The 21680-nt window shown below is 39.8% G+C and overlaps 1 protein-coding gene and 1 long non-coding RNA gene across 8 annotated transcripts in view; one reads left to right on the top strand and one right to left on the bottom strand.

Annotated features, from left to right (window-relative positions):
- The window catches only part of CACNA1G (calcium voltage-gated channel subunit alpha1 G), a 464209-nt gene that overhangs the window by 137085 nt on the left and 305444 nt on the right, over positions 1-21680 (bottom strand). For all 7 annotated transcript variants that reach the window (XM_073684087.1, XM_073684094.1, XM_073684091.1 and 4 more), the window contains exons 11-19: positions 18870-19055; positions 15527-15641; positions 15281-15436; positions 11029-11097; positions 9794-9869; positions 7650-7834; positions 7144-7560; positions 4571-4671; positions 1014-1137 (exon numbers count right to left, since the gene is read on the bottom strand). In XM_073684087.1, coding sequence (XP_073540188.1) covers positions 1014-1137; positions 4571-4671; positions 7144-7560; positions 7650-7834; positions 9794-9869; positions 11029-11097; positions 15281-15436; positions 15527-15641; positions 18870-19055 — 1429 coding nt within the window. The remainder of the gene's footprint in view (positions 1-1013; positions 1138-4570; positions 4672-7143; positions 7561-7649; positions 7835-9793; positions 9870-11028; positions 11098-15280; positions 15437-15526; positions 15642-18869; positions 19056-21680) is intronic.
- LOC141272910 (uncharacterized) overlaps positions 10099-21680 on the top strand; it is a 48610-nt gene continuing 37028 nt past the window's right edge. Inside the window, exon 1 of the long non-coding RNA XR_012322039.1 lies at positions 10099-10404. This is a non-coding gene — a long non-coding RNA (uncharacterized lncRNA). The remainder of the gene's footprint in view (positions 10405-21680) is intronic.

Genomic DNA, 21680 nt, shown 5'->3' with positions numbered 1-21680 from the left:
CTCCCCCCTCTGTCAATCTCTTCACAGGCTCCCCATTGCCCAGAGAATCCAGTTCAAAACCCTAACCCTGGCATACAAAGCCATTCACAACCTGTCTCCTCCATATATCTGTGACCTAGTCTCCCGGTACTTACCTGCACGCAACCTCCGATCCTCACAAGATCTCCTTCTCTACTCCCCTCTTATCTCCTCCTCCCACAATCGCATACAAGATTTCTCCCGTGCTTCCCCCCCTACTCTGGAACTCTCTACCCCAACACATCAGACTCTCGACTAAAGTGGAAACTTTCAAAAGGAGCCTGAAGACCCACCTCTTCCAACAAGCTTACAACCTGCAGTAACCACTGCTCCACCATACCGCTACATGACCAGCTCTGCCCTCACCTACTGTATTCTCACCCATCTCTTGTAGATTACGGGCAGGGTCCTCACCTCTCTTCTCCTGTACCAGTCGCCTTCACGTTTTGTTAAAGATCATTGTAATTGTTTTTTGCTATGTATACCCCTTTTTCACATGTAAAGCGCCATGGAATAAATGGCGCTATAATAATAAATATTAATAATAATTCATTTTCTTAATGTTTGCAATGTACACCTACCATAGATCAAACATAACACAGTTCTAGAACAATGGACTTTCTAGTTGGTTTGATATTATTTTATATTATCAGTGTCTATGTAACAGTGTCTATAGGCAACATGATGGCTCAGTGGTTAACACTGCTGGTTTATAGCGCTGGGGTTCTGGGCTCAAATTCCATTAAGGACAAAATCTGTAAGGAGTTTGTACAGTATGTTCTTCCTGTGTTTGCGTGGGTTTCCTCCAGGTTCTCTGGCTTCCTCCCACACTCCAAAGACTAACTGATAGGGAATCTAGATTGTGATCCCCAATGGGGACAGTGATGATGATGTCTGTAAATCACTACATAATAAATGAGCAAACATGTAATTCATTATAGATGTGAAGCTGATCTACAGCATAAACATTACCACTTGCTTTCAGGTATACTTACAGCACTATGAGGCTCTATTTTAGGTCTTTCCATTGCAATAGTAATGCAGTTCAGAAATATAATGATTAAAACAACATGATCAAACATCCTATGGGTGATGATTTTATTGCACATTAAGCGGAATCTGTGAAAAAAAACAACAAAGATTTTTGTAATTTTTTGTCTGTACCCTGAAGGTATATTACATTTTTCTTCTTTAGGCTGAGGCTACACAGTGACATGTTGCTTGACAGCATTACTCAAACTAGTCAAGTAACCAAAACCATTTGTGCACCTAGTCTGTGATGCTCTGATGTGCGACTATTTTAGAGCTGTCAAAAACAGTCAAATTGCATAAAGGTGACATGTGAGTCACAGTCGCATGCACCCTATTGTGAAGTCTATGGGCTACTTGGGATCTGTGACAGTAAATCTATTCGCATTGGATTTTTTCATCAGTAATGCCATAGCTGCACTTGGTCGTATGCATAGTAATCAGTAGATACAATGTCACAATGCGACCCTGCTATCTTCATGTCGTGGGAGTCACATGTAGCCATGTAGCCTTAGAATGCAGCTGCTCTTTTGTACAATATTATATATACATTAATAGAAGACACCAGACATGAATGATACCTTGGCATTTTGTTATAGCAACACTTTAGGTTGGAGCTACTTTCATAAACACGTTATAACGAACATGGCAAAAAGCTAAAGTTCCTCAATAAAGGCTAGATGCAGCTCATCAATGAGTTTAAAGGGAATCTGTCAGCAGGTTTCTGCTACCTCATCTGAGAGCAGCAAAATGTATCAGAGAAGCTGAATCCATCACTTAGTTTACTGGGTGCAGCCATTCTCACACAATTAGAGTTTTTAGATTTAGAATGAAGCAGAGCTGAGAAAGCTAACCCCGCCTATACCACAGCTAACTCCGCCCACACCAGGCCCACAAAGTCCATAGACAGTGAGGTGCTTAGTTGCTGGACTTGTCTGGCAATGTTAATCTCTTAGTGATAGATCCTTCACAGTTAGTAAACAACAGCAGCACTTTGACAAGTGCCACATCCCTGAATTCTGTGTTTCAGCCTCTATCCCCTGAGGTCTTCAAATTATAGCAAAAACCCGCTGACAGACTCCCTTTAAATTAAAAATAATGTAACTGTGCAATAGGCCTTAATGGAAAATATTCTTTCATTTTCTTTCTACAGATCCTATGAAAACCTATGTATCTCTCGGGCAGCACAGTACAATCAAATCTCATGTAGCTCCAATCTACTGTATCCTCACTCATCCCTTGCAGATTGTGAGCCCTCACGGGCAGGGTCCTCTCCCCTCCTGTAACAGTCAGAGAATTCTATTGTCTAAGATTATTATACTTGTTTTTTATTATGTATACCCCTTTTCACATGTAAAGCGCCATGGAATAAATGGCGCAATAATAATAAATAATAATAATAATGTAGTCTGATCCCCATCATACTTCATGCCAGTGCTCTCCTACCTTTCGTTAATATGCATTTAGTAGGTTGGCAAGAAGTAGGAGAAAAAAGCATCACTTGAAGGGGTTATCTCCTTTCTTTGTCCATCCGGGACACCCCCGTAAGAAACTGAGGCAAAACGCACGTTAGGATCTGTACCTCACCCCCCCCAGGTTGCTCCAACTCCTCAATTATTGGTACTTGTTTTCATGTCTTCATCCTGAAGTGCCTTTACATCTTTGCTCATTATAAGGTTTTTGCCCACTACTTTGGGAAGTTATTACTTTACATTTGCTCTTCGGCTGAATCCTTAGTATTACTGCCACATTTTCGCATTATCATATACAGCTGGATGTTGTGAATTGCGACTTAGCTTACATGTTTTTTGTATATTAGTTTTCTGGAGCCTTTTAATCTATGTTTTCTATTATGTAGTTGCCCCTGGGTGAGTGGGGTTCTTTGTTCTTCAATTCCATTTTATCTTGTTTTACTTAATTGTTTCTGATATACACCAATAAAGATTATTATTGTGATTTGGATTTTCTGCTTCCATTGTTTTTCGGATCTCAATACCGGACAGTGGAAGCAGAGGAAGGACCCGCGGATGGTGAGTAAAGCGCAGTTTTTTTATAACAAATTGCACCCAGGTACCAAGATTATCTAAAGGGGGACAAACGCTTTACATATTATATGACATATAGTTTATTTATTGACTGTAATTTATTGTCTGTTTAGGTGCTGGAGACTATTTAGGATAAATTGAAAAGTTGCTTCATTTTTAATTTCAGATGCATTTAGACAATAAGAACACAGAAATTGCCTTTATTGTTTTTTTTAATTCGAATCCTTTTAATACATACAACTTTATGAAGTTTTTTTCAAATTACTTTTGGATGCAGGCAGTGGTGACAAGCAGAAAACCAAAAAAGAAATGCAAATGGTGTTTGTATACTGAAAAATTTTCTGCAGCTTTTGAGACAAACACGTGTTGTACATGAAATCTTAAAATCCTGCAAAGAGCACAGTCGTTAATTTACTCTTGATCTCTTCTATTTTTTGTCTAGAAGGCTCCAGAAGGGAGCCTGACGTAGGGTTGTGTCTCTCCTTGTCTCCTGGTTGAGTTCCTGCTCTTACATGGCAGACAGCACTGGGAGAGGTCTACTGCTACAGCCATGCATCTCACAGCCAGGGACAAGTCTAGTCCAAAGTGTGAGCAAGAGGAGGGGTATGGACGATCTCCTGGGATAAATATACAAGAACCCTTGAGAATTCTCATTGTTTGATTCCACTATAAGAAAGGATTAGATAACATGAGTAGGAAATGCTTGGATTTCTTTTACATTTTTTTGTGCATTTTTTACATTTAGTAATCCTCTTCCTTGCTATTACTGGAATGCTGTACATGCAATTTCCTAAGACTTGCTTGAAAATATCTGCAAGTTTCTGAAGTTATTCATAAGTGCTTGGGAAGAGGGGAGAACATATAGCCGTTCCCATTTTATTCCTAAAGTAAAATAACATGATATAGTATAACATGACCTAGCAAAATTATGTGGGTACCAAAACCATTGATTACCTGTGTTAGTCCATACTGATGAAATATTGAAGAAAATATTTTGATATTAGAGACTAGTATAGCACAAACCTGGCATCTATGGAGAGGTTTAGGTACCCGGCTCCATATATTACTGATGCTTAATTTCAGTATTATACAGACTGTAATAACCACTTTTCTGCTAGTCTCAACATATCTTCCATGTACTATTTTTCTTTAAAGGGAATCACCCACTGACAGTGACTGGCGAGCCTCTGCCTACATGTGCATATAGACAGAGACTTGTCAGTCACTGTCAGCGGGTAGGGAGAAGCCGTCTGTACGACTAGTCGCCCGCGCACCTCGGTCCCCGGCGGCTACTAATAGTGTGTATAAACAATGCGACATTTCCGAGACAAACATACCTGGCTGAGATCGTACAGCCAGTGGCTGATACATGCTGCCCACGGTTTGGGCAACATATATCCCCCAATAGGTTCCCTTTAATAAGTTACAGGATTGGAAGAAATAACAAGTAAAAAACCCTTCTAATGGACAGCACATACTTGGAATAAGGGGGGAACATGTAAAGGGACCAGGTTTCTCTTTCTTTGCACCAGGCTGGGAGATGAGCTGTTATCCATGCTCGTAATCTTTCGCCTTTGCTCTGCAAAATGGAAATCAAATATGTAGTAATATTACATAGGCAATATTTTAAGAAAGGGGAAAAAATAGAGTACACAATGTATGGTATAATGTACAACAGCACTGTTTGAACTTTATAGTCCTACATAAAGGCAGAAGATAAAAACACATTCTTTAAAAAGAACCTGTCAGTATCCTTTTAGACAGGCAACAAGAGGTATTGCAGTACTGCATGCAGAGCACAACAATTAAAATTATATGTTTTATTATGATTTGTTGCAGGAGAAATCATGTTTTTGCTAACTTGAGTGTTATTCTGCAAGTGCACTTGGTGGGTGGGATGGGGGGGGGCATATTGATGCACTTGCAGTCCATGGCTCCATTTCAGTTCTCCCCACCAGGCAGTTCCTTCCACTGCTTGGATGATAGCAGAGACAGAGGCTGCTGTTGATGTCATCTATGCTCCTGGTTGAAATCTTGCACATTTGCCGCTCTTCTTTGGACCAGATCATGCACAATATGTGTTGGCAAATGCCTTGCTCCATCCCAAAGAATGGAGCAATGAATCGGGACAAAATAGGTGCCATCAAAATGTTGCACTCTGACCAATACTCCAATACCTCTTGTTGCCTCCCTGCCAGGTTGTCTTTAAATATCTCTTGTTGATTACTAAGACCCAATGGTTATTAAAAGAGTTTGCCAATTAAAAGTTAAAGGATTTTCCAGGATTTTCAAAGGAGTTCCAAGAGTAGGAAATGTTACAAAATAAAGAAATAAGCATTACTTTCCTGTTGAATCCCCAGCCACTTTAGTGCCACCACTCAGTTGGTCCCTTTTAGTTCTCTAGTGATGATGCCCCTTCCATCATTCCTGTAACTGTAGCAGCAAATAACTGTCCTCAGCAATCATGTCTGCATGCAGGTTATGACCACTGAGGTCTTGTTCCTGACTGTATAAGATTTTTGGCAAGGTACACGAAGGAGAACGCCACTTTGGAGAAGCTCCTAATACATTAAGAGACGTGAGCCACATAATGAATCATGAGCGTCTGACTCCAGCATGCCCCCAGATCAAGACTGGCATGGACATAGCTGGTCTTGATGAATTGGGGCCTATGTGTCCAAGGGTTAGAAAATGAATGAAGATTGCATACTGAAACTTTGTGCAATTTTATGATGCAAAGGTAACCATTTATATATGTAAAAGTCACTTTTTTATGTTAAATGCGTCCATAGCCAATACATTTTTATTTCCACAAACCAATGCAAAGATTTGTAATATATAGTCCATCTGGCGCAGTAGGTAAACATTCACCACTTAAAATACTTTTTCTCTGCATTAGTTTATCAAGATTACTACTATAATAAATAAGGCTGTATTCACTATAATAACGATATAATGAAGCCATGATGGCAGATCACAATGACATTAATATAGACTATCAGGGTTCCGGTGTTTTAGAAGACAGGAATATTGCTGCTGACAATGTTATTTTTGCTGTTGGAAATAAATGAAAGCCAAACAGAAACCCCAATGGATCCGATTAATTGCTTGGAACGCTGCTCAGAATTATTCAGCATTTTGTAAAGATATTTTATTGTCTTTAATGGGGTTTTTTTAGGTTTAAAGTAGTATGCAACTACAATATTTTCAAAGTCTATGGGTATGTACACACAATATCTTTTTCAGGTGGATTCCGCCTAGAATCTGCCTGAAGAAGCACTGCAAAACCACGAAAAAATAGAAACAACAATGCTGTGCACATGTTCAGTCTTTTGTTACTTCTTTTAACTGCATCAGGGTTTGGAAACCCTGGAGTGGGTAAAAGAAGTAACATGTTCATTCTTCGGCCGGCTTCTGACCGCTCTCTTAATAGTAGATATAGGTAAAAGACACTGGCGGCAGAGCCAAGAAAGTGAGTACACCGACGCTGGTGGAGCTGGCTTTTTCCGGAAGCTGCTTTGTGAAGGAAAACGTTGTCGTTGGATTAAAGATGTCACGTGCACATAGCCTATAGCTAATGAATATTTTCATAATGGTTATTTGAGTAATTTTTGCAGTTTGTGGCACTATGTTTTTTTTTAAATCCAGCATGCTCTGCTCATTTAATTTTTAGCTGTTTCCCAATAGAATTCTCTATTAGACTAGAAAAATGCAAACATAGCATGTGCTAAAGAGGCCTCAAAAGAGCTCAAAGGTCTCTTTGTAACGCATAGGTTTTCTTCATCCACAAACTATTCTGGTGAAACTGCTTGATAATGCTGTAGGTGTAAATTTATTCATTCTGATCAATGTAAATATATTCTCAGTGATTTTTTTCTGTGCTCATATGATTTTACAAAATCAATAGCAGATGGAATTGTACCACCTACTGTAAAATATAAACAACCCAAAACCCCAGTATTATGTGCTCTTCAAATACTTTTACAAACCATTGCACAGTACGAGCTAAGAAATTTTAACAGTATAATATATGCAGTATAGAGATGCTTACCATGTTCGCATCATCATCAATATTATTGCTGTAATCAATTTTGGGTTCCTCAAGATGAGGCTGAGGTGTGACATTTGGCAGCACAGTTTTTCCATTGCAGCCTTGATAATCTAAGGGAAGGCTGGGTTTATTCTGTAATGCGTAAGTGTAAGGAACGTGCAATGTGTCCACTGCTTCTCTTTTGTCCACTAGCTCCATTACATTACAAGAAGAGCCTTTACGAATGGACACCTCCTCATCAGATGTCTCGCCTTCTGAACTCTCCTTTCCATCGGCAGAGAGCAAGGATTTATGTTCTCCGCTTTGCACTTGTCGCTTAATGCTGGAGGTTCGTCCGATGCTGTTCCAACTAGACCTTCGACTGTTCCAACTGCACACGGCACCCCAGGAACTATGCGTGGAATTCCGTGCACTGGGCTGGAGACACAAAAATACAAATAAGTGTTTTATTTTTTCTTTTTCCCAAAAGACCTGTTCAATTGACATGAAAAATGTATCATTCATACCATAGACTTGATCTCACTGCCATGAGGACCATCAGAAACGCTGCTCTGCCTACGAGATTCACAACCCAGAGATAGTTCTCCAAACAGAGAATTTTTTGGCACAGGCATGGGAGTGGCAGCTGTATGAATGATGAGAGGTGGTTGTAAATTGGCCTTTACCTCCGGTAATCCATGTAATGGAGTAACTAAAAAAGAGTTGAGTGATGATTGACTTGAAATAAGCTACAGCAAGAAATTTTTAACTATGGGGTTACGGTTTTCTTAGGCACTGGGGAACTTGTTTAAATATCTGTAGCATGCTGGAAGCAAAGAGAAAAGGATGCATGATGGTTTTCATGTTAAAACAAAAAAAAATCTACAGTGTTAATAATAATGCAATAACATAACTTCTAGCGACTATGTTTCACCAGGAAGGCAATCCAACAACTATATAGTATATAGAGTTAGGAACAACTATATATAGAGTTAGGAACCCATGGATAATTCCAACATCTATATATAGAGCTAGGAACCCATGGATAATTCCAACAACTATATATAGAGCTAGGAATCCATGGATATTTCCAGCATCTATATATAGATATAGAAACCCATGGATAATTCCAACGTCTATATATAGAGCTAGGAACCCATGGATAATTCCAACAACTATATATAGAGCTAGGAACCCATGGATAATTCCAACAACTATATATAGAGCTAGGAACACATGGATAATTCCAACAACTATATATAGAGCTAGGAACCCATGGATATTTCCAACAACTATATATAGAGCTAGAAACCCAAGGATATTTCCAACAAACTAAAGTATATATAGAGCTAGGAACCTATGGATATTTCCAATATTTATAAATATAGCTAGGAACGTATGGATATATATGGATATATCCAACATCTATATGTAGATCTATTAACCTATGGATATTTCCAACATCTATATATACTGTAGAGCTAGGAACTCATGGATATTTCCAACATCTATATATAGAGCTAGGAACGTATGGATATTTCCAATATCTGTATAAAGAATTAGGAACCTAGGGATATTTCCAATATCTATATAAAGAATTAGGAACCTATTGCTATTTCCAATGTCTATACATAGAGCTAGGAACCTATGGATGTTTCCAACATCTATACATAGAGCTAGGAACGTATGGATTTTTCCAACATCTATAGATAGAGCTAAGAACCCACGTTTCAACATCTACAGTATATACAGACTTTGGAACCTATGGAGCTATAAGGGTTATCAGAAAAATTTGGAATGTGATGTGATTTGATCAAAATCACAACAGTATTAAATTTTTATTTTTAAAAGTATTCTGTTGGTTAAGTTCACAGCCCCTTTACATGTTCTCATGTTATAATTGCTGCAAATTTTGGAAGTCAATGGTGTCAATGAGGCTTGTCAGAAAATTGCATTGGTTGGTGACTGTGAGGCGAGACTCCCGAGATAGAAGTAGTCACGGCAATCTACTGAGAGCTGTGCCCTATCAGGGCACATGGATGTCATAGACCGGGGACATGCTGTAGTGGACTCCATCCATCCATGTAGAATAGAAATGGTTCAGTAGTGGTTTGAAAATGTTTCCAAGCAATAATTAATGTAAAACTGTTTGCTCCATAAGTCAATAAAGTAACTCATTCATGCTACTAAAACCATGGATAGCATCAATCAATACACTGACCCTGTTATTTCAGCCAGATATGTATAAAAGTCGACCAGGGAACATGCATCATGGATGACTAGTCCCCAGTGGCTTCTCCTTGGTCTGCTCCCCTTGAGTAACAGGTCACTCCCTATACACAGAGAAGAGTGGGGAAACGCCGCTGGTGAGAGGCCTCTTGGACTTGTCACTCAAGCGGCATGGTCTCAGGATGGCTTTCAAATATATGTTTTCTCTGTAGCTCAGCAATTCAGAGTAAAACATACATTGCTGAAATGAAAGAACCAGTGTCTGATTCATGCTGCTTGTGGTTCGGGCAGCAAGAATCAGCTGCTGGGTTCTCTTTAAGGTGAAATATGAATATATTCAACAAAATATAGTGATATAAAGTATAATATAGTAAAGTATTACCAATAGTACTGCAATTTTTCCCCCATTCATACAGTTGTATGGACCATTATTCTTACTTACAAGACACATTGGAAAGGCTTTTGCGAATTCCACATTCATCTGGAGCACTTTCAGAACCAGACAGGGAGCCGCCACCCTATAATTTCACAGGTAAAGTAATAGTTAATTAAGTAATAGTTAATGGGTTGTCCCTAGTGTTGAGCGAGTATGTATTGTTAACCCCTTCGGCGAGCACACTCGGGACTGACAAACAGACAATCCCTGCATCTGTCACAGGTGTATGGCAGATGCGACACATGAAGCTGCGGTGACACTTACATCGATGCCGAGCACGCTGTAAATACTCGGCGCGTGCTCGCCGAAGGGGTTAACAATACATACTCGCTCAACACTAGTTGTCCCCTTTCATTATAGTTTGGACTTTAAGCTGTAGTAGCTATCACAAAACAAACTGAGTATTACTTAACCTCCCAAGGTCCAGCACCTGTTGTGAATCGATTCACAAGACCCGGTCTATCAGCCATGACAGTGGCCTGTCACTGATAGACATGAGCCATGTGCGACTCTTCTTTTGATCAATTGGCCTGTGTCAACGTCACCTGAGTGTCCCGCTGCAAAGATGATATCACGCCTTTCCAAAAAAGTAAAAGAAGACCCACGGATGCCGTCAGGTAAGAGGTATTTCAGATGGCTCCCATCCAGTGTCCAAAGATTAGTGACGTGGCCAATGGTCATATGAATTGAAAATTGCACTAAACGGGCACTTACATATGCAATTTTAGTCTGATTGGACATAAATTGGTCTGATATCTGTACATGTAAAAGAACCCTAAAGTTGTAACTAAGCCAAACACTTTTGTGGATATGTTCAAGGCTCATCAGAAGATCACTTTACCTAATATCACTAGAGGTCGGCTTACACAAACTGATCAGTGATGTTAAATGATCTCTGATTTTCTACAGCAGACCGCTCTTCAGAGGCACACCGTACCATCTGTAATAAATCATTCAGTGCACATAGCCTGCCATTGCTCTTAGCAGCATGAGTTCTGTCCACATCTGCTGCCGAAAATTATCTTTTGTGTAGTACAAAAGATCATTTCACCCTACTAACAAGCATTTTTGTTCATTCATCAAGATATCATAATTCTTAGGAATGCTCGTTCATGATAATCTTTCAATGTAAATGCACTTTAAGACCAAAGGCTTTTTTTTCTATCACAAATATAACATAAGGGCAAACACTGAGAACTGAAAGAATAGAAAGACATGGATCAAGAAGTGACTGTGCTCACCACAAGAGAGTCAATAGGCAGGTGTATACAGCTTAGGTGTGCACTCATGTCTTCTCTTTTCGACACTTCCTGCAAAAACAAAAATAATTAATCTTGTACCTGTATCATAAAACCATAATTATAAATAATTTTTGATAAAAACTCCAGGTTATAATAATCACCCTTTAAAAAAAAGAAATGAGTCATATATTCATATTTTTTGAGTGTTTTTATGTACTTGAAAAGGGTTGTTTCAAATATATATATATATATATATATATATATATATATATATATATATATATATATACAGTACAGACCAAAAGTTTGGACACATCTTCTCATTTAAAGATTTTTCTGTATTTTCATGACTATGAAAATTGTACATTTACACTGAAGGCATCAAAACTATGAATTACCACATGTGGAATTATATACTTAACAAAAAAGTGTGAAACAGTTGACAATATGTCTTATATTCTAGGTTCTTCAAAGTAACCACCTTTTTCTTTGATGACTGCTTTGCACACTCTTGGCATTCTCTTGATGAGCTTCAAAAGGTAGTCACCGGAAATGGTCTTCCAACAATCTTGAAGGAGTTCCCAGAGATGCTTAGCACTTGTTGGCCCTTTTGCCTTCACTCTGCGGTCCAGCTCACCCCTAACCATCTCGATTGGGTTCAGGTCTGGTGCCTGTGGAGGCCAGGCCATCTGGCGTAGCACCCCATCACTCTCCCTCTTGGTCAAATAGCCCTTACACAGCCTTACATAGCCCTCAGAAGCAGAGGTGAATCTTGGTCTTCCTTTCCTGGGGCAGTCCTCATGTGAGCCAGTTTCTTTGAAGCGCTTGATGGTTTTTTCAACTGCACTTGGGGACACTTTCAAAGTTTTCCCAATTTTTCGGACTGACTGACCTTCATTTCTTAAAGTAATGATGGCCACTCGTTTTTCTTTACTTAGCTGCTTTTTTCTTTCCATAATACAAATTCTAACAGTCTATTCAGTAGGACTATCAGCTGTGTATCCACCAGACTTCTGCACAACACAACTGATGGTCCCAACCCCATTTATAAGGCAAGAAATCCCACTTATTAAACCTGACAGGGCACACCTGTGAAGTGAAAACCATTTCCGGTGACTACCTCTTGAAGCTCATCAAGAGAATGCCAAGAGTGTGAAACGCAGTCATCAAAGCAAAAGGTGGCTACTTTGAAGAACCTAGAATATAAGACATATTATCAGTTGTTTCACACTTTTTTGTTAAGTATATAATTCCACGTGTATTAATTCATAGTTTTGATGCCTTCAGTATGAATGTACAATTTTCATAGTCATGAAAATACAGAAAAATCTTTAAATGAGAAGGTGTGTCCAAACCTTTGGTCTGTACTGTATATATATATATATATATATATATACACATACACACAAATATATATGTATATATGCTCCCTTTAAGGCCATGGTCACACGTTCAGTATATGGTGAGTTTTTTACCTCAGTATTTGTAAGACAAAACCAGGAGTGGGTGATGAATACAGAAGTGGTGACGTGTTTCTATGAGACCACGTTCACACGTTCAGTATTTGGTCAGTATTTTACCTCAGTATTTGTAAGACAAAACCAGGAGTGGGTGATAAATACAGAAGTGGTGACGTGTTTCTATGAGACCACGGTCACACGTTCAGTATTTGATCAGTATTATATATCAGTATGTGTAAGCCAAAACCAGGAGTGGGTGATGAATACAGAAGTGGTGACGTGTTTCTATGAGACCACGGTCACACGTTCAGTATTTGGTCAGTATTTTACCTCAGTATTTGTAAGACAAAACCAGGAGTGGGTGATGAATACAGAAGTGGTGATGTGTTTCTATGAGACCACGGTCACACGTTCAGTATTTGATCAGTATTATATATCAGTATGTGTAAGCCAAAACCAGGAGTGGGTGATAAATACAGAAGTGGTGACGTGTTTCTATTATACTTTTCCTCTGATTGTTCCACTCCTGGTTTTGGCTTACACATACTGAGGTAAAATACTGACCAAATACTGATAGTGTGAGCGTAGTCTAAGGCTGGTGTACAAAATGCCAGACTTAGGCCTCATTCAGACATTAGTGATTTTTTTGGTATGCAAAACACAGTCTAAGTTTCATTAATGCTTTTCATCAGTCTTTGGTCCTTGTTTCAGTTTTTACCATCAGTGTTTCAACAGTGATTTTCTAGTGTTAAAAAATATATAAAATAAATAAATTGCAAAACTTCTATCCATTACAATGGACAGCACAAAGGCAGCACACCGATAGCATATGTGTTCTGTTATTTTACATGGACCATAGACTTGTATTCGTAATTTAGACTCGTGACTCGGACTCGGTGGCATGGAATGATGGATTGGGCCAGTAATAGTCCTTGCTGTTATGATAAACAGCGCTGTCTATTGTGGGAGCTGCCGCTGACGCTGCCATACACTCAGCACAAAATCATTTCCCACTCGCTGGAAACTGAATATAAATTATGTGAATGTGAAATGAACCAGATTAACAGAACAACTGATGCGTGCTATTTATAAAGGACACAATCAGAAACTGTTTGTGGGGATCGTGTGTGGTCCTCTGTAATAAAGAAATGACCCTATTTTTCGGACTTGACTGCGCTGATTGACTTATCAGAATCCGGGGTTAGGAAGGTGTATGTGTGGCAAATCCTATTCATATAATGCAGATTTTTGCCACATGATTGACCAGTGGTACAGTTTTTTTTTAAATCAGCAGCATGTCATCGTCTGTTGGCAAGGGAAGGGAATTGTGGTGAATTTTACCCACTAACTGGAATGTGGAAGTAAAATCCTGCAGTCAATCCCAGCGTGCGGATTTTGCTGTGGATAATGATGTGTCGGGTTGACAGATTGCAGAGGTCATGTGTGACATGTCATCCATGCAGCAAGATGACCAGAACTGGGAAGCAGGCACAGGAGCATCAGTAGATGGGCAATACTGCTTTTTTATTTTAGGCTCTCTGCTCAACAAACATCACACAATCTGGTGCAAAGCTGTGGATTTCAGCTTTACAGGGAAAGTACATTTTGCCAACAAATCCGTTGGGCCTTACCCCTAAGATTAGGCTGAGCTAGGCAACTGTAGCGGCTTGAACATTTCGAGCCTGTCTTGATGTGGAGATGCACTAGAGTCAGATGTATATACCTTTTCATGAATAAGGTGTGTCGGATGAGTGGCGTACACCTCCATGTGCGCCTCACCATAAATCCTACTGCAATCCCAGCTGGAGTAAGATTTGTGGCGTAGTGATTTGTTCCGTGAAGGTTGATTGTCTGGTTCGGGCCTGCCATCGTAGGTTTCCTGGGAAACCTGGGGGTCCGGTGGCCCCCCTAGAAGAGGGGGTACTGTCATGATTCCGCTTATCGGTGTCTGGACCCAGTGAGTGACAGATTAGACTTAGGTCCAGTGGTAATGTGACAGTAGTCACTAATTCACAAACAAGCTGTGAGGCTGAGTAGTCAAGAGGTCTGGGTCATACCAAGAGAGTCGTCATAAACAAAGGGGTAAGGTAAAAGCGTAGTAAGGTCACAGTCCAAGATCAAAATTCAAGGAAGGTTTCAGATCAAAACAAAGTGGCAGGGCAAAACAGATGGTCAAAGGCAAGGTCCAAGTTCGGGCAACAAAGATCAAAATACAGGAACACAGAGTACAGAGCAAGCACACACCACTTGAGCTAAGCTACAACTGGTAGTAATTGGAGGCAGAGAGCCAGCTAAATAGCCAGGTAATTACTCCGAACAGGAGATACATGGAGGAAGCTCAGGCATGCCCCGGCTATGATTGGACGGCTTAACTGTCACTCAACACACTTACAGCTCAGAATGACCCAATTGGACGGCTGAGCTGTCCATCACCATACTGACAGCTCAGCACGCCCTTGCCCTAGATTGGACGGCTGAACTGTCAGTCCAGACACACTGATAGGCGGAATTGTGACAAGAATTTCCTGAAGGTTCTTGCATTTGAAAAACTGACATTTTTACCCACCAGAAAAAGATGTTGTTTGCACATACCCCAATGAGGACAGGAAAAAATATTTCACATTTAAAACAATAAAATGCATAGATATTGTGAATAGTTCTTTTCATTATACACAAAATGTAAATGCTATTTTTTAGCACTTTTAATTTAAGATTTTGGGTTGTATTTGTTCATTACTTTACCTGTCTCGGCATAAAATACACATAAATGACAAACTAACATCAAGTCTTACCTCAGTTTGAAAGCCTTCAACAAGAATGGCCACCAACAGGTTGAATAGGACGTAGTTTCCAAACGTCATCAGTGCAATAAAATAAAGTGCTGCCCATGAGGATGTTGAGGCCATTCCATTGTAAAGAACTTTATTCCAGTCTTCCTGCGTTAAAATCTAAATTGACCAATCAGATAATTAGGATAATGTCAAGTAGAAGATCGCGTTGTTTTTATTTTTGTACATACGTTATCAATCATACAATACCTGGAATACGGTCACTGTCGCCCAAAGCAGAGAGTCAAAATTCTTCCTATCTGGAACAGTGTCTCCATCCTTTTCTGCTGCAAATTTGCAGCCAAAAAGATGCATTCCTAAAATGCTGGCAAATATATAAACAAGCAAAACTATTAGATAAACATACATTATCATCATCTATTGTAGTCCGTTTGAAAGAAAAATCCTTTCCCGGAAATGAATAGTTTTACTTGTTAAATCGACATTATATGTAACAAAGATTGTAACAACAAAGTATGTAGTTGATGGTAAGTACACAGAAGAAATGAAGTAGATATCTTTGGTCTACTTGTGTCCAGTAAAAAATACAGTTGATGGTAAAGATACAGATAATATTGTTGGGCTTTTGTGTCAATCATTGGGAAAATACTGTAGGTCCCGATTCATCAAGACGGGTGTTTTTTACGCCAGTATTTATAAGGTGGCGTGCTGGAGTCAGGCGCTCCTGATTCATTAAGAAGAGCCTCTTAATGAATCAGGAATGTCTGAGAAATCTTACTTTAGTCATAATTCATGATGAGCTGTGGCGTCACACCATCCAACCATCTTGGGGGAGCTGGGTGTAACTGGCATGAAAACGACAAAAATTGCAAAAAATTTTGTGCAACTCTGGGTACCATAAAAATTTAACTTTTAAAACGATTTACGTCAGAATTCTGTTGACCTTGCTTTGATGAATCGGGGCCGTAGAATCTAGCAGATAAAAAAAATATCATGCAAAACTGTACTGCGTAGACCATGAGTAAAAATTTAAACAAAAAATCTTAGCAATGAATAATACATTAATGGAAATAAACAAACCTACCAAAATCATCTTCCTAATTATGTAGCTAAACTAGGCAAATGCCAACTGACCTACCATTCACCACTGCAATCCCCACTCCCAGACACCGGAGAACATTGCCTAACTAAAGAATCCACCTTAGATGTCTCCTATCAGACTGCAGAGCATATTACCTCCTATTCTTATCAATGAGCACCAAGAACCTTTGGATTTTCATCACTATTGATGACAGGCAATATATCAAATTTTTCTACTGTACCTCTTGTGGACAGCATAAAATATAGCCTAAAGCATACATGTCAAACTCTGGCCAAATCTGGCCTGCAGGGTGATTATATTTTGCCTGCGACACCAGAACCGCCACCCTTATGTGGGGCCCACTATTCTCTGTGGAGAAATATGTGGGGCCCTTATTCTGTATGGAGAAACATGTGGGGCCCTTATTCTGTATGGATGACTATGTGAGGCCCAATATTTTGTATGGAGGACTATGTGGGCCCCATTATTCTGTATGGAGGACTATGTGGGGCTCATTATTTTGTATGGAGGACTGTGTGGGACCCATTATTCTGCATGGAGGACTATGTGGGGCCCATTATTCTGTATGGGGGACTATGTGAGGGCCATTATTCTGTATGGAGAACTATGTGGGGTCCATTATTCTGCATGGAGGACTATGTGGGGCCCATTATTCCGTATGGAGGACTATGTGGGGCCCATTATTCCGTATTGAGGACTATGTGAGGCCCATTATTCTGTATGGAGGACTATGTGGGGCCCATTATTCTGTATGTCGGACTGCATGGGACCCATTATTCTGTATGGACGACTTTGTGGGGCCCATTCTGTATGGGATACTATGTGAGGGCCATTATTCTGTATGGAGGACTATGTGGGGTCCATTATTCTGTATGGAGGACTATGTGGGGACCATTATTCTGTATGGAGGACTATGTGAGGCCCATTATTCTGCAGGGAGGACTATGTAAGGCCCATTATTCTGTATGGAGGACTATGTGGGGCCCATTATTCTGTATGGAGAAATATGTGGGACCCATTATTCTGTATGGAGGACTATGTGGGGCCCATTATTCTGTATGGAGGGCTATGTGGTGCCCATTATTCTGTATGGAGGACTATGTGAGGCCCATTATTCTGTATGGAGGATTATATGGGGCCCATTATACTGCATGGAAGACTATATGGGGCCATTATACTGTATGGAATACTATGTGAGGCCTTTATTCTGTATGGAGGACTATGTGAGGCCCATTATTCTGTATGGAGGACTATGTGGGGCCATTATACTGTATGGAGGACTATGTGGTGCCCGTTATACTGTATGGAGGACTATGTGGGCCCATTATACTGTATGGAGGACTATGTTGGGCCATTATACTGTATGGAAGACTATGTGGTGCCATTAATCTGTATGGAGGACTATGTGAGGCCCATTATTCTGCAGGGAGGACTATGTAAGGCCCATTATTCTGTATGGAGGACTATGTGGGGCCGATTATTCTGTATGGAGAACTACGTGGGACCCATTATTCTGTATGGAGGACTATGTGGGGCCCATTATTCTGTATGGAGGACTATGTGAGGCCCATTATTCTGTATGGAGGATTATATGGGGCCCATTATACTGCATGGAAGACTATGTGGGGCCATTATACTGTATGGAATACTATGTGGGGCCTTTATTCTGTATGGAGGACTATGTGAGGCCCATTATTCTGTATGGAGGACTATGTGAGGCCCATTATTCTGTATGAAGGAGTATGTGGGGGCATTATTCTGTATGGAGGACTATGTGAGGCCCATTATTCTGTATGGAGGACTGTGTGGGGCCCATTATTCTGTATGGAGGACTATGTGGAGCCCATTATTCTGTATGGAGGACTATATGGGGCCCATTATTCTGTATGGAGGACTGTGTGGGCCCACTATTCTGTATGGAGGAATATGTGGGGCCATTATTCTGTATGGAAGACTATGTGGGGCCGTTATTCTGTATGGAGGACTATGTGGGGCCATTATTCTGTATGGAAGACTATGTGGGGCCATTATTCTGTATGGAGGAATATGTGGGGCCCATTATTCTGTATGGAGGACTATGTTGTGCCTATTTTACTGTATACTGGTTGGCCAGTGACTTTGTCCAAGTATTTTATTTTGGCCCTCTGTGTGTTTGCATTTGACATCCCTGGCCTAGAGGAAGAATATTTGCTCTAAATACATAGTGTTGTCTATGCCTACAGATCACATATCCTGGATTTATGGATTTGTGCTGCCAGTGAGTGAAACCAATCTTACTTACATCAGGAAGGTTGAAATCTGTCCAGATTATAAATAATTAACACATTTGCCTGCCTATATTGGTGTAACTGTTATTATGGTGGGCAGAGATGTCTTACTATATACAGCATGATAGGTTCATATTTAATTTTGCAATGTCAAATACAACCATCTTGATTTAGCAATTTGTCTTTTAATAATAATAATAATAATAATAATAATAATGCCAACCTGAATATAAAGATAAAGAGCATCAGCAGCATGCAAAATGTGGCAACATTATCCATGGTCTTCATTAATACTACAAGCTGGCGCTGCAGTGCTGGCATAAAGCGCACTAGCTTCAGGACCCTCATGAGACGAAAAGTCCTCAGTACAGAGAGACCACCACCCTGCTGTCCAGTTATTTCCCAGACACTGCATGAAAAAACATATCCAATTAGAAAAACAATACTTTAGATGATGATAATTAAGAAGAAACAACAATGTATTTATTATACCTCATTTCCCAGGCCAACATTTAGGCATCTTCTATATTCTAGTACATTTTACAGAACATTATTTTTTCTAATGAATGGCGTGTTTCCAATGAGATAAAGCATGGCACTGTAATCAAATGAGTCTTGTGAGCCAAAAAGGAACCAATTTAAATAATGCCCAAACAGGGTCAATCCAGGATTTATCCAGACTTGTAGAAAGACACAGGCATTATATGTGATTCACACTGTAGCCTCGCTAGTACTTTTCATAGCTTTATCTTTCTACTAGGGCTTCGCTCACAAAAAAAGCAAACATTTTAAAGACAAATAAAAAAAAATGTACATAGCCAAGCAATATATTGTAACATCTAATACAATGAAAAAAGAAAGGAGTTGATAAAATACAACCTTTCATTCATTAAACAAAAAAGAATAAAATTTGCAATTAAATACAAATAATTTATTTCTCAGTGTTACGGCTCGTTCACGCCACTATATTTTTGGTCTGAGTCCTGTACGTAAAATAAAAAACGGATTACGCTCAGACCAATGTTATTCCCTGGAGCAGTGCAGACGAGCGATTTTTTTCACGGACCGAATCTGCGTGTGAAAAAACTCACCATGCACTAGTTTCTTCCGCAAATCATGAGTCTCACCTATTCAACTCTATGGGTGTGCAAAAAAAATCAGATGCCATACGGAGCCACAGTAAAGCATCTAATTTTAAGAAAACATTGCAATTTTGTAACATAGGAAACTGTAAATGGTCCTGTAAATGATTAATAACTGCTGCAAAAAAGGATTCTATAAGGATGACAAGTGAGAAAAAAATAAACGAGCTTTCTGGATTAAATTCTGACAGTTTTTTATATGCTTGTGTGAACTCGGCCTTAGAAAGAGATGCCATAAAAATATCATTTCTGAAAAAATAACAATAGCAAAGGCAGCTTTTCCATTGTATACTCTACCCCATTACGTATCTATTTCTATAATTTAAACTCAAAAACTGATTAGCAATGATAATTTTTAGGCCAGCATAAAAGATGTGATCAACTGATAGACAGACATTTACTCGTTTGTGGGCTGATTGCTGACACCAGGGAATGATTGGCAGTTTTGCCAATCATTAATCAATTCATAAAAAAAAAAAGAAAATTTGGACAAGACCACCAGAAATAGCACAAATAGTGACATCTAAGATGGGTAGAAAAAATTTATAGACGGGTGAGTATAAAAACTGGACTTCTCAGATGTGCAGTAAGGATTTAAGGACTGAAATCTTCACACCTTGTCTACAACCATCAGTCATGCATTGTGAAGATTTTACTTATTTACCCCATTGGGGCTCACAATCTAAAGTCCCTATCAGTATGTCTTTGGAGTGTGGGAGAAAACCCACACAAACGCAGGAAGAACAAACAAACTTCTTGCAGATGTTGTCCTTGGTGGGATTTGAACCCATGACCCCAGTGCTGCAAAGCAACAGTGCTAACCACTGAGCCACCGTGCTGCTGCATCCAGAGTTGGCAACTTGCTTTGAATTGAATGCTTCACGTACAAACACAATTTACTGCATTGCTGAGTAATTTTTGCAAAATGCTTGGGAAAAAAAAAATCCACAGCAATCTAGTAATGCTAAATCCACTGCTGCAAGGGTCAGTTCATTGACCTTAAATGAAGTGGCAGCATGACTGGTTAGCCAACACCACAATTAAAATGAATCTGTCGCTAGTTTTTGCCACCTAATCTGAGATAAGAATAATGTAGGGGCAGAGACTCTGATTCCAGTTATGTGTCACTTACTTACCATATTTTTTGCTTTATAAGACGTACCTGACTATAAGACGCACATAGGTTTTAGAGGAGGAAAATAAGAAAAAAAAATATTTTGAGCCAAATAGTATGCTAAAACATTTAATAAAATGTTATGCTATGGGGAATCGGTGGGTGATGCACTGTTATGGGGAATCTGCGGGTGACACACTGTCATAGGGGATCTGCGGATGGCGCACTGCTATGGGGGATCTGTGGATGATGCACTGTTATGGGGGATCTGCGGATGCCGCACTGTTATGGGGGATCTGCAGATGACGCACTGCTATGGGGGATCTGCCGATGAACCACTGTTAGGCTGAGTTCACACGATGCGTTTTTAATGCGTTTCCGCAGCGTTTTTGCAGCTGCGTAAACGCCGCGGAAACGCATTAAAAACGCATGGTAGAAGGGAAGCAATGTTCCCCAATTGAAATCCGCATGTGCTGTGCCCATGATGCGGATTTTTCCGCAGCGTAAACGCTGCGCTCAAAAATCCGCAGCATGTCAATTAATTTTGCGTAATTTTGCAGAAGTGCTGCGTTTTCGCCGCCATTGACTTGCATTAGAACGCGCCAATTCCGCAAGACTGCATTTGTACTTGCGTTATTGGCGCGTTCTAATGTGCGGATGGTACCCGAGTGTGGAGAAGATGTGACTCTCCTCCACACCCAGGTACCATTAAAAAAGCTGTAAAAACAAGAATAAAATAAAAAATAAAGATATATTCACCTTCTGACGGCCCCCGGTC

Source organism: Phyllobates terribilis, unplaced genomic scaffold (genome assembly GCF_046119375.1).
Source record: "Phyllobates terribilis strain yellow unplaced genomic scaffold, ASM4611937v1 Scaffold_5__5_contigs__length_657084704, whole genome shotgun sequence".
Classification (NCBI taxonomy): Eukaryota; Metazoa; Chordata; class Amphibia; order Anura; family Dendrobatidae; genus Phyllobates; species Phyllobates terribilis.
This window is presented reverse-complemented; position numbering and strand designations above follow the sequence as displayed.